At 42.9% G+C, this 12,656-nt stretch overlaps 1 protein-coding gene across 1 annotated transcript in view; it reads left to right on the forward strand.

Annotated features, from left to right (window-relative positions):
* ythdc1 (YTH N6-methyladenosine RNA binding protein C1) overlaps positions 1-12,656 on the forward strand; it is a 57,077-nt gene that overhangs the window by 33,227 nt on the left and 11,194 nt on the right. The window contains 6 exon segments of the mRNA XM_052020672.1: positions 575-683; positions 1,049-1,166; positions 9,703-9,766; positions 9,768-9,788; positions 9,870-9,909; positions 9,912-10,035. Coding sequence (XP_051876632.1) covers positions 575-683; positions 1,049-1,166; positions 9,703-9,766; positions 9,768-9,788; positions 9,870-9,909; positions 9,912-10,035 — 476 coding nt within the window.

Below are 12,656 nucleotides of genomic sequence, written 5' to 3' on the forward strand. Positions count from 1 at the left end.
GTGTAGAGAATGGAGGGATATGGACATTGTAAGCAGAAGGGATTTTTAGTTAGGCGTTTAATTAGTTTGGCACAATATCGTGGGCTGAAGGGCCTGTTCGTGTGCTGTACTGTTATGTTCTTTGTATCAATGGTACTGAGGTGCAGATGGTTAAGAGCTTCAAGTTCCTAGATGTAAACATCAGCAATAGCTTGTCCTGGTCCAACCACGTAGATGCTATAGCCAAAAAAAAACACACCAGCGCCTCTACTTCCTCAGAAGGCTAAGGAAATACAGCATGTTCTTGTTGACCCTCACCAATTTTTACGGATGCATCATAGAAAGCATCCTGAACTGGGGGAAACCAATATTCTGGGAAGGAGATTGCTCCTGCTACTTGGTCTAGTAGAGGGATGGGATCCAAAGTCCACGCTTTGAGCACCAGTAGCACTTAGACCTCGAAGGGGTCTTTCTCGAAATGGCTGCTCTGCCATAGCCTGCCTTCCTTTTATTCAATGCAAGGGTGGTTGCTAGTTCTAGAGTGGTTCTTAGTGAAGTTAATTTTAATGCATAACTTTTTCCTTTCTTACTTTTAGGTGTGTGGTCAACACTGCCAGTAAATGAGAAGAAGCTCAACACTGCATTCCGAGATGCTCGGAGCGTTATACTGATATTCTCTGTTCGAGAAAGTGGAAAATTTCAGGGTGAGAAGATAGTATAAAGAAATGGAATAATGTTGCGCTATTTGTACATAGGTGATCCCCACATTACAGCATTTTGGGTATGGAAGTTTGCCCCTGCAGGATTATTTACAAATCACTGCCAAAAAAACTTGCACTTACGGATTTCTGTGTGTGGGGTGGGTGGGGAACCAAATACAGTTTTTTCTTGACATGCACATATGATGTGGCTTTACATTACAGGAAATTGTGATACGGATGTTCAGAAATTGCATCAAAAATTAATATCTGAAAATAGAAAGTGAATTAAATATCATGAGCGTGAACAAAACATCTATTTGAAGGACATCCATTAACTGTGTATACCTTTTAATAAAATTTGCTTGCAGGATTTGCTAGACTTTCATCAGAATCTCACCACGGAGGGTCTCCAATACACTGGGTGCTGCCAGCTGGGATGAATGCAAAAATGTTGGGTGGCGTCTTTAAAATCGACTGGATTTGCAGGTACAATGTGTGTTTGGAAGCAAAATGAAAATTTAAAAACATTAGAGACACTATTTTAAGTGCAGCTTGCTATGGAATAATGGGCTATGTTTAGAAGACTATGTCTATGTGGAAAAAAAAAGCTGGAGGAGCTCATCAGGTCAAGCAGCATCTGTGGAGGCAAAGGCATGGTCAACATTCCGAACATTGCATTTTCCACTTTTGGGTAACCCACACCCCTGTGTCCTTCTCCCACTTCTACTGGTCCACCGAGGTTCTTCTTCGTTTTGTTCACATTTTCCTTCCTCTATTGCTTGGATTTGTTGTCCTTTGCCACCTGGCTCCATCTGCCCATCATCCCCACCTGGTTCCACCTACCACAAGCTGTCTCACCCCTCCTTTTCATCTCTATATTGGGTATCTTCCCTCTGCATTCTCAGTCCTGAGGCAGGGTCTCGACCTGAAACATCGACCATCCTTCTGCTTGATCTGTTGAGTTCCTCCAGCAGTTTTTTTTTGCTCCAGAATTTTCCAGCATCTGTAGTTTGTGTCTGCTCTGTGTACTAGTAGTTTTCTGTCTACTTCATGCAATCCAGTTAGATACAAATGAGATACTGTTGGGAATGAAGGGAAATCTAAGGATGTCTTGTTCGTTTGACCATAATATAACCATTTCTTAATTTACAAAAGGGATATGTTCCTGGAGAAAATGTTCTATCAATGAAAATTTTAAGTCAAAGGCTAGGTGCAGTGTGATGTGCGTATTTTGGTACAGTGTTCCTTGGTGAAGAGTCGCATGGTTTTATAGCAAAAGCTTTGTAAATCAAAACATGCATCCAAAGAATCAATGATATAGTGAAAATTTGTGAATTGAATGCTTGTAAGTTGATAAGGTATCTTTATTAGTCACATATACATCGAAGCACACAGTGAAATGGATCTTTTGTGTAGTGTGTTCTGGGGGCAGCCCACATGTGTCGCCACGCTTCTGCTGCCGACATAGCATGCCCACAACTTCCTAACCTGTAAATCTTTGGAATGTGGGAGGAAACCGGAGCACTCGGAGGAAATATTGATTCCCAAATATTGATTGGCCCCTGCTTAGTACCAAAGGTTTAGACAGGGCAGAGTTTAAGTGTGTCCAGGACGGATTCCTGTCACAGTATGTTGACAGACTGACTAGAGGGAATACCATATAGATCTAGTATTAGGTAATGAACCAGGTCAGGTGACAGATCTCTCAGTGGGTGAGCATTTGGGGGACATGACTACTGCTCCCTAACCTTTAGCATTGTCATGGACAAGGATAGGAGCAAAGAGGACAGGAAAATATTTAATTGGGGAACGACATATTGAGGCTATAAGGCTGGAACTTGAATGTGAATTGGGATGACATTTTTGAAGGGAAATGTACCATGGAGATTGGTATTGGTTTATTATTGTCACTTGAACCATAGAACCATACAGCACAAAACAGGCCCTTCGGCCCACCGTGTCGTGCCGTCCATCAGACCACCCTCACACTACCTAACCCCTTCCTCCCGCATATCCCTCTATCTCACGTTCCTCCATATGCCTATCCAACAAGCTCTTGAACCTGTTCAATGTATCTGCCTCCACCACCACCCCAGGCAGTGCATTCCATGCACCAACCACTCTCTGGGTGAAAAACCTCCCTCTGACATCTCCCCTGAACCTCCCACCCATAACCTTAAAGCCATGACCTCTCGTCTTGAGCATTGGTGCCCTGGGAAGGAGGCGCTGACTGTCTACTCTATCTATTCCTCTCAATATTTTATATACCTCTATCATGTCTCCTCTCATCCTCCTCCTTTCCAGTGAATAAAGCCCTAGCACCTTAAGCCTCTCCTCATATTCAATACCCTCCAATCCAGGCAGCATCCTGGTAAATCTCCTCTGCACCCTCTCCAATGCCTCCACATCCTTCCTATAATGAGGCGACCAGAACTGAACACAGTACTCTAAATGTGGCCTAACTAGAGTTTTGTAAAGCTGCATCATAACCTCGCGGCTCTTAAACTCAATCCCGCGACTTATGAAAGCCAACATCCCATTGGCCTTCTTGACTGCTCTTTCCACCTGTGAGGCAACTTTCAACGAACTGTGAATATGAACCCCCAGATCCCTCTGCTCCTCCACACTGCCAAGTACCTTGCCGTTTACCCTGTACTCTGCCCTGGAGTTTGTCCTTCCAAAGTGTACCACCTCACACTTCTCTGGATTGAACTCCATCTGCCACATGTCAGCCCAGCTCTGCATCCTATCAATATCCCTCTGTAAGCTCCGACAGCCCTCCACACTATCCACAACACCGCCTATCTTAGTGTCGTCCGCAAACTTACTAACCCAGCCCTCCACCCCCTCATCTAAGTCATCTATAAATATCACACAAAGTAGAGGTCCCAGAACCGATCCCTGCGGGACACCACTAGTCACTGCCCTTCCAATCCGAGGGCACTCCTTCCACAACAACCCTCTGCTTTCTACATGAAAGCCAATTCCTAATCCACACAGCCAAGCTTCCTTGGATCCCTCGGCCTCTGACCTTCTGAAGAAGCCTACCATGAGGAACCTTATCAAATGCCTTACTAAAATCCATGTAAACCACATCCACCGCACTGCCCTCATCAATCTTCCTGGTCACCTCCTCAAAGAACTCTATCAGGCTTGTGAGGCAAGATCTTCCCTTCACAAAGCCATGCTGGCTGTCCCTAATCAGTCCATGATTCTCTAGGTGTTCATAAATCCTATCCCTTAGAATCCTTTCTAACAGCTTACCCACCACAGACGTGAGACTCACCGGTCTATAATTCCCTGGCCTATCCCTATTACCTTTTTTGAACAAGGGGACCACATTCGCAATCCTCCAATCCTCCGGCACCACCCCCGTAGACAACGAGGACTCAAAGATCCTTACCAGCGGTTCAGCAATCTCCTCCCTAGCCTCTCGAAGCAGCCTGGGGAAAATCCCGTCAGGCCCCGGAGATTTATCTGTCTTAATATTATTTAACAACTTCAACACATCCTCTCTCTTGATATCAACAACCTCGAGAACATTACCCCTACCAGCACTCCCTTCCGCATCATCAAGACCCCTCTCCCTGGTGAATACCGAAGAGAAGTACTCATTCAGAACTTCTCCCACTTCCGCCGCCTCCAGGCAAATTCTCCCACCTTTGTCCTTAATCGGACCTACCTTCACCCTAGCCATCCTCCTACCCTTCACGTACTTGAAAAAGGCCTTGGGATTTTCCTTAACCCTACTAGCCAAGCCTTTTCATGTCCCCTTCTAGCTCTCCTCAGCCCTTTCTTAAGTTCCTTCCTCGCTACCTATATTCCTCACGGGCCCTGTCTGAACCTTGCTGCTTATACCTCACGTATGTTACCTTCTTCTCCCTAACAAGTCGTTCCACCTCTCTCGTCACCCACGGTTCCTTCACCCTGCCATTCCTTCTCTGCCTCACCGGGACATATTTATCCCTAACATCCTGCATAAGATCCCTGAATATCGACCACATCCCCATGGTACATTTCCTTCAAAAAGGACATCCCAATTTACACTCCCAAGTTCTCTCCTTATAGCCTCGTAGTTAGCCCTTCCCCAATTGAAAAACCTCTTGTCCTCTCTGCACCTGTCCCTGAGGTACAGTGAAAAACTTGTTTTGCATACCGATCATACAGGTCAATTCATTACACAGTGCAGTTACATTGAGTTAGTACAGATGTGGTCCTTGTTTGGGGATCTCTTGCAGGGTGTTAGGGATAAATTTGTACTAGTGAGGCAGAGAAAGAAAGGCAGGGTGAAGGAACCAAGAAAGGTGGAACATCTAGTTTGGAAGAAGGCAGCATACATAAGGTTTAGGCAGCAAGGATCAGATAGGTCTCTTGAGGAATATAGGGTAGCAAGGAAGGAACTTAAGGGGCTGAGGAGAGCAAGAAGGGGACATGAAAAGTCCTTGGCGAGTAGGGTTAAGGAAAACCCCAAGGCATTTTTCACTTATGTGAAGAGCAGAAGGATGATGGGAGTAAAGGTAGGACCGTTTAGGGATAAAGGTGGGAAGATGTGTCTGGAAGCTGTGGAAGTGGGTGAGGTTCTGAATGAATACTTCTCTTCAGTATTCACCAAGGAGAGGGGTCTTGATGATGCTGAGGACAGTGTTGGTAAGGGAAATGTTCTAGAGCATATTGATATCAAGAGAGAGGATGTGTTGGAGCTGTTAGAAAATATTAGGACAGATAAGTCCCCAGGGCCTGAAGGAATACTTCCCAGGCTGCTTCGTGAGGCGAGGGAGGAGATTGCTGAGCCTTTGGCTAGGATCTTTGAGTCCTCGTTGTCCATGGGAATGGTATTGGAGGGTGGCAAATGTTGTCCCCTTATTCAAAAAAAAGGTAGTAGGGATAGTCTAGGAATTATAGACCAGTGAGCCTTATGTCAGTGGTGGGCAAGCTGTTGGAAAGGATTCTTAGAGATGGGATCTATGGGCATTTGGAGAATCATGGTCTGATCAGGGACAGCCAGCATGGCTTTGTGAAGGGCAGATCATGTCTCAAAGTCTGATAGGGTTCTTTGAGGAGGTGACCAGACAGATTGAGAGTAGTGCAGTAGATGTGGTCTACATGAACTTTAGTAAGGCATTTGACAAGGTTCCACATGGTAGGCTTTTTCAGAAGGTCAGAGGGCATGGGATTCAGGGAAGCTTGGCCATGTGGATTCAGAGTTGGCTTGCCTGTAGAAAGCAAAGGGTTGTGGAGGGAGTGCATTCAGATTGGAGGGCTGTGACTAGTGGTGTCACAAGGATCGGTTCTGGGACTTCTGCTTTTTGTGATTTTTTTTTTATATTAATGACTTGGATGAGGGGGTAGAAGGCTGGGTTGGCAAGTTGGCAGACGACACAAAGGTTGGCGGTGTTATGGAAGTGTAGAGGATTGTCGAAGCTTGTAGAGGGACATTGATAGGATGCAGAGCTGGGCTGAGAAGTGGCAGATGGAGTTCAATCCAGAGAAGTGTGAGGTGGTACACTTTGGAAGGACAAACTCTGAGGCAGAGTACAAAGTTAGTGGCAGGGTTCTGGGTAGTGTGGAGGAGCAGAGGAATCTGGAGGTCCATATCCACAGATCCCTGAAAGTTGCCTCACAGGTGGATAGGGTAGTTAAGAAAGTTTATGGATGTTAGCTTTCATTAGTTGAGGGATCGAGTTTAAGAGCCGTGAGGTAATGACGCAGCTCTATAAAACTCTGGTTAGACCACACTTAGAGTACTGTGTCCAGTTCTAGTCGCCTCATTATAGGAAGGATGTGGAAGCATTGGAAAGGGTGCAGAGGAGATTTACCATGATGTTGCCTGGTTTAGAGAGTATGCATTATGAGGAGAGACTGAGAGAGCTAGGGCTTTACTCATTGGAGAGGAGGAGGACGAGAGGAGACGTGATAGAGGTGTACAGAATATTAAGAGGAATAGATAGAGTGGACAGCCAGCACCTCTTTCCCAAGGCACCAATGTTCAAGGGAGATATCAGAGGATGTTTTTTTTTACCCCAAGGGTGGTTGGGGCATGGAATGCGCTGCCTGGGGTGGTGGTGGAGGCAGGTACATTGGTCAACTTCAAGAGATTACTAGATATATGGAGGAATTTAAAATAGAGAGCTATGTGGGAGGAACGGGTTGGGTAGTCTTAGATGAGGTTTAAAGGTCGGCACAACATTGTGGGCTGAAGGGCCTGTCTTGTGCTGTGCTGTTCTATGCTCTATGAAACCCACGCAGACACGGGGAGAACATACAAACTTCTAACAGACAGTGGCCGGAATTGCCTGTAGAAGTAAATGTTGGCCATGTAACCCCTCAGAACTGCTCCATCCTATTAGGGCTTGATATCTGATCTCCACATTTTTACAATGCCATTGTATGATTCTATAATAATCTGAAAATCTGTCTTGAATCAGCAGTTATCAACACTAGATATTCACTAACTCAGAGTTGTCTCCTTAAATGGCTGACGTATTAAACAGATTATAGATGTACAGCACACAAACAGACCCTTTGGCCCAATTTATCCATGCCAACCAAGTTGTCTACCTGAGTTTGTCCTATTTGCCTGAGTTTCGCCTCTATCCCACTGAATCTTTCCTATCCATGTACTTGTCTAAATGTCTTTGAAACATTGTAATTGTACCCACTCTACTATTTTCTCTGGCAGCTCGTCCCATATACCCACCACTGTCTTGTGTGGAAAAAGTTGCTTCTCAGGTCCTCTTTAAATCTTCCCCTCTCACAAACCTTTGCCCTCCAGTTTTAGACTCCTCTACCCTGGGGAAAAAAACTGTGACCATCCACCTTATCTATGCCCCATGTCATTTTATAACCCTTCACAAGGTCACCCCTCAGCCTGCTACACTCCAAGGAAAACAGCCCCAGCCTATCCATTCTCTCCTTATAACTTGAGCCCTTCAGTCCAGATAATGTCCTTGTGAATCTTTTCTGCATCCTTTCTAGTTTAGTAACATCCTTTATATACCCAAGCAACCAGAACTGTACACAGTATTCCAAGTCGATTTCACCAACCTCTTGTACAGGCATAAGATGTCCCAACTGTTGTACGCAGTGCCCTGATAGATGAAGGCAAGCATGCCAAATGTCGCCTTCACCACCTGGTCTATGCAGGCAAATAGGTCTAGCTCAGGTAGGAGCCTCAGTCAGCATGGATGAGTTTGGCCGAAGGGCCTATTTCCATGTTGTAAAACTCGAATCTATGACTACTCTACCTGAAGGTCTAGAGGGCATAGTCTGTTTAATAGTGAAGATAAAATCCCTGAAAGTAAAAACGAGAGATCGTAATAGAAAAAAATTAGGGTGAGAATGTAATGTTTATTTGGATGGACAAACAAAGATGCAGCAAAAGATCTTTGGTAACTAATTTCTGATGTTCTGGGTCTTATTCTTAGTTTAATTAAAAGTAATATTTCAGATTTATCTTTTCAATGTCCATGTTAAAACTCTAAAAGTAGTCCCCATTGCCCCATTCCCATCTTCTCTGTTAATAGCAGCAACAATGAACAGTTAATGTTGGTTCTTTAAGTTACGAAAAGCTGGTGCTTCAGTGGTGTGTTTTTAAAAACACACACACACACACACACACACACACACACACACACACACACACACACACACGTTCTCATTAAGAACACTTGCCATCCAAGGTAAAGATCAGATAGATGAGAGACTGATCCAAAAGATTGGGGCCCATGGGATCTAGGGCAGGTTGGCAAATTAGATCCAAAATTGGCTTGGTAACAGGAGATAAGGTTGTTTTTGCGATTGGATGCCTGTGACTAGTGTCGCACAGGGATTAGTACCGGGATCCTTGCAGTTTACAATGTATGTGGATGATCAGTAAATTCATGGGTGACACAAGATTGGTGGAATTGTATTGATGTGTTGGTGAAATGGGCTGAAAAATGACAAATAGAGTTTAATCGAGACAAATGTAAGATACATTTTGAGAATACTGATGGGGCTAAGGTATCATGAATGGTAGGGTCTTGAGGGCTTTTGAGGAACGGAGGGTCCTGGGAGTATGTCCAGAGATCATTGAAGGTTTATTAGTCAGGGACTACAGAAATAGGGGGGGTTATGCTCCAACTTGCTAAAACCTTGGTCAGACCTCAGCTGGAATACCATGTGCAGTTCTGGCCACCACACTGTGAAGGATGTGATTGCACTGGAGGATACAGAGGAGGTTTGCCAGAATGTTGCCTGGAATGGAGCAGTTCAGTTATGAGGAGAGACTGGAGAGGCTGGGTCTGTTCCCTCTGAAGAAGAGGAGGTTAAGAGGGGACATAATGGAGTTAGACTGCAGGAAACTCCCCACATCAGATGCCGTTAAAACTAGAGGACGTAGGTTTAGGGTAAGGGGTAAGAGATTTAAAGAGGTATGAGAGAGCCTTCTTCACCCAGAGATTGGCAAGTACCTGGATTGCACTGCCTGAGAGAATGGGTGAAGCTGGATTGCTGACAACATTTAAGTAGTTTCTAGACAAGCACTTCAATCACCTTGGCATTAGAGGCTATGGACCAAGACCAAGGACCAAGATGGGATTAATATGCTAGAGTGCCCAATGGTTGGCGTGGATGGTTTGGGCCAAATGGCTCATTTCCATGCTCTACGATTCAATGACTCTGTAACTAATTCAGAGGAAGAGTTTACACTGCTTAAAACTAGGGGAACTAAAAAGGTGTCAACCAATGATAGTGTTAAGATTTGTAAGAGGCTAGAATTGCAGGAGCGCAGAGATTCTGAAGGCTTTATTTTTGTCATTCTACCCTGTGCCTGGTTGAAATTAAGAGAACGTAAGGTAACCATCGGTCTTTATTGCTGAGGAGATCCGAGAGGTGGGATTGAAATGTTTTGCAAGAAATAAAATTGAGAATCAAATAATTGTATGAATGTCAGAAAATTGTTCTATGATCTGTGAATTAACACCATGTTTCATTTCTGGAGGGTAGAATATTTAATTGTTTATATTTAACTTTTTTTTTCCAGACGCGAGTTGCCATTTACAAAACAGGGCACCTTGTCCAACCTATGGAATGAAAACAAACCTGTTTAAAATTGGACGGGATGGGCAGGTATATCAATCTTAACTTCTCAAATTTATTGCAGACTTGAAATTTGTTCCCTTTTAGTCATTAAGTCATTTATTTTTGTAGGAAATTGAACCTGAGTGTGGCACACAGCTTTGTCTTCTATTTTCCACGATGAAAGCATTGACTTGTATCAATTCATTCATAAAATGCGGCACAAGAGAAGAGTGCACTCTCAGCCACGATCAAGGGGGCGACCTTCTCGACGTGATCCTGTCCGGGAAGTGGGAAGGTTAGAAACGTTCTTTGGACTGATAGTAGGCACTTGTAATGGAATAACATGATGGAGCACTAAGTCACCAATTCATGGTACCAGCGATACAGAAGATCATTTTAAAATCCTCACGCCAAGCTGCATGGACTAGTCTGTGGCTTCAGTGAGGATTACACAGCCTACCCCTGACAGCTGTGGGTGCTTTCGCATTGGCTTTTCGTCTTCAAGAGTAAAAGTGGAGCCATACGTGGTAAAGCATAAATGTCCAGAATGAACTGTAATAAAAAAATGGGGTGTATTTATATTATTTTGAATACAAGTTCAGAGTAGTATATCCTGTACACAAGCTGCGTGGAGGGAGCTTGAGGTGTTCTGTAGAAGTAATTTAAATCTTGGTGTGGTAGGTGGAGTGTAAATTATATATTTTTAATGGTAAACCTGCTTTTATAATATCTTGTGAAAGCCTTTTTTTTTACAGGTGTATTCCTATGGATAATAATGTGGCCTGGGACTTAAAAGGATCAGTATCTATTAATTTTGCAGAAGATGACATCTCATTTTGGGTTAAGTTATTTTTATCTTGGTCAAGAAGAGCATTAAATATGGGACTCTTTCACTTGGTGCTACCCCATGGTCACCGTGACGACATACACCTATTGAAAGTATTCCTTAAAGTTAGTCACAATGAATACCTATCCATCAAGCTGCTGAGCTTCTGAAAACATCCACGTGGTTAGGTTTTTTTTTAAAAAAAAACAGGGAAAATCGATGGCCCTTGGAGACCTGGCAACAAACCAGAGAGTGGATGTTGCTGAGTCCGTGTGCGTTCTTCCTAGATGTTCACAGTACCACTGGACCTGTACAATTTGAAGCCACCTCACTGAGCACTGCTTACGAACAGTATACAGTTTCCCTCCTAATCCTGGGGGGAGAAAAGGGGGTGTAACGGTGAAAAAAGCGGAGAATTTCAAAGAACTGATGTAACTACTGTGCTTAGTGCTTTTGCCTGTAGCCAACTACCAAACAACAGATTTAAGTCTTTCAATACCCTCCACCTCTGTCAAAGGACTATGGATTGATGTAGTTTGCTGGGATACAGCCTTTGACAAATGTTTCCTTTTATGAAAAGCACCTGTGGTAGGTAGGAAATAATCAACAGTGGCCCATTTCTTTGATGTAGTGGACTGTCGATTTAGGTAGGAGGAAACCTGGCAGTACCCTTCCCTTTGGCTATTATGGACTGTGCGGCCAGCTGTCTTTTGAAGTTATAAGCCAAGGGGTCACTGTGCTATTTTAAAGGTCTTTATGAATGGAATTATTTTTTTTGCACTGGACTGCAATAGCATTGCTACCACAACACCTGCTCAGCCTGCCAGGCCCTCCTTTTATGTTTGTGGCTCACGCATCATAAGTCATTAGTTTGGACTGCTTATGAACTTTACTGTCAAATTAAAATCTTCGTTTGCGTGGTCAAAAAGCAACTACAAGAAGCGGTATGTTCTTCCTTTAACCAGCATTTTTATATAAACTTGCTGTTGTTTCCCTTGTTTTGTTTTAAGTAATAGGGTGAGAAAAATCCAGTTTTCTTAATTACTCGTGTTATTGGCTGAGGAATCCTTTTAATTTATTACAGTAAGACAATTTTCCAAAAATTACACTAATTTCTTCCTAGTCAAAACGGCATAACCCATATGGACATGATTTAATCAGCTTCTCTGTTGCAAAATGCATAATCTCTCAAGCTTCTGCTCCATTTCAGTAGTAAATAGCCATTTTACTTTTTGTAGTATCAGATTGGGTAGTTGGCCATTATCATTTCAAAATGCAATGTGAAATTGAAACCCAGGCTGTAACTGCTTACACCTCAGCTCAGTAATAGATTACATATAGAATTAATGAATTTTTCTCACTGTAAACAATTTTTATGCCATTTTAATTTTAAATACTGAAAACCTTTGCAACAGAAAACAAGCAAATAATTTAGTATGAACATAACCAACCATCATTTTTCCTGTTAACTTTGAACAAACAAAGCTTCCAAGGTATTTTGCTTAAAGGTCTCCTGTTTTCATTGTTTTATACCCATGAAGATAGGAAATGATTGTGATCTTGCACCTGGAATGAATCACATTGTTTGAAGTAGATTTCACTCTCTTGATCTTTTTACCCAGATTTATTCACTTGCATTGTTAATAGAAATGTGCCTGCTAAAGCTGACAGCACATTTATAGAAAGAATAGGGAAATTGTTGCATATTAATCTATATTGTGTTTAAAGTTTTGTTATAATTTGGAACTCTGGTTTCAATGACATATTCTGCTGTCTGATAGTTTTCAACTGTTGTTTCAGACCTTGTGTGCAGTATTTGAATATTTTGAGCTATTAATGAGAATCTCTAAGAATGAAAAAAATACCCATTGTGTCAACATTGTAACATATATTTTGCATTCCAATTTAATGAAAATTTGTTTTCTTGAAGTAAACTTTCTGTTGCTGTAATAAACACAATGGGAGGTATCATAAAGTGATTGGGAAATGCAGCTTTACACATGTGCACCCTGTGGTTGTAAGTTCCTTTTTGGAATTTAGTTTCTAATATCTAATTTGATCAAGTCTTTCTGCACAGTTTTAAAATGAGT

Source organism: Pristis pectinata, chromosome 7 (assembly GCF_009764475.1).
Source record: "Pristis pectinata isolate sPriPec2 chromosome 7, sPriPec2.1.pri, whole genome shotgun sequence".
Lineage (NCBI taxonomy): Eukaryota > Metazoa > Chordata > Chondrichthyes > Rhinopristiformes > Pristidae > Pristis > Pristis pectinata.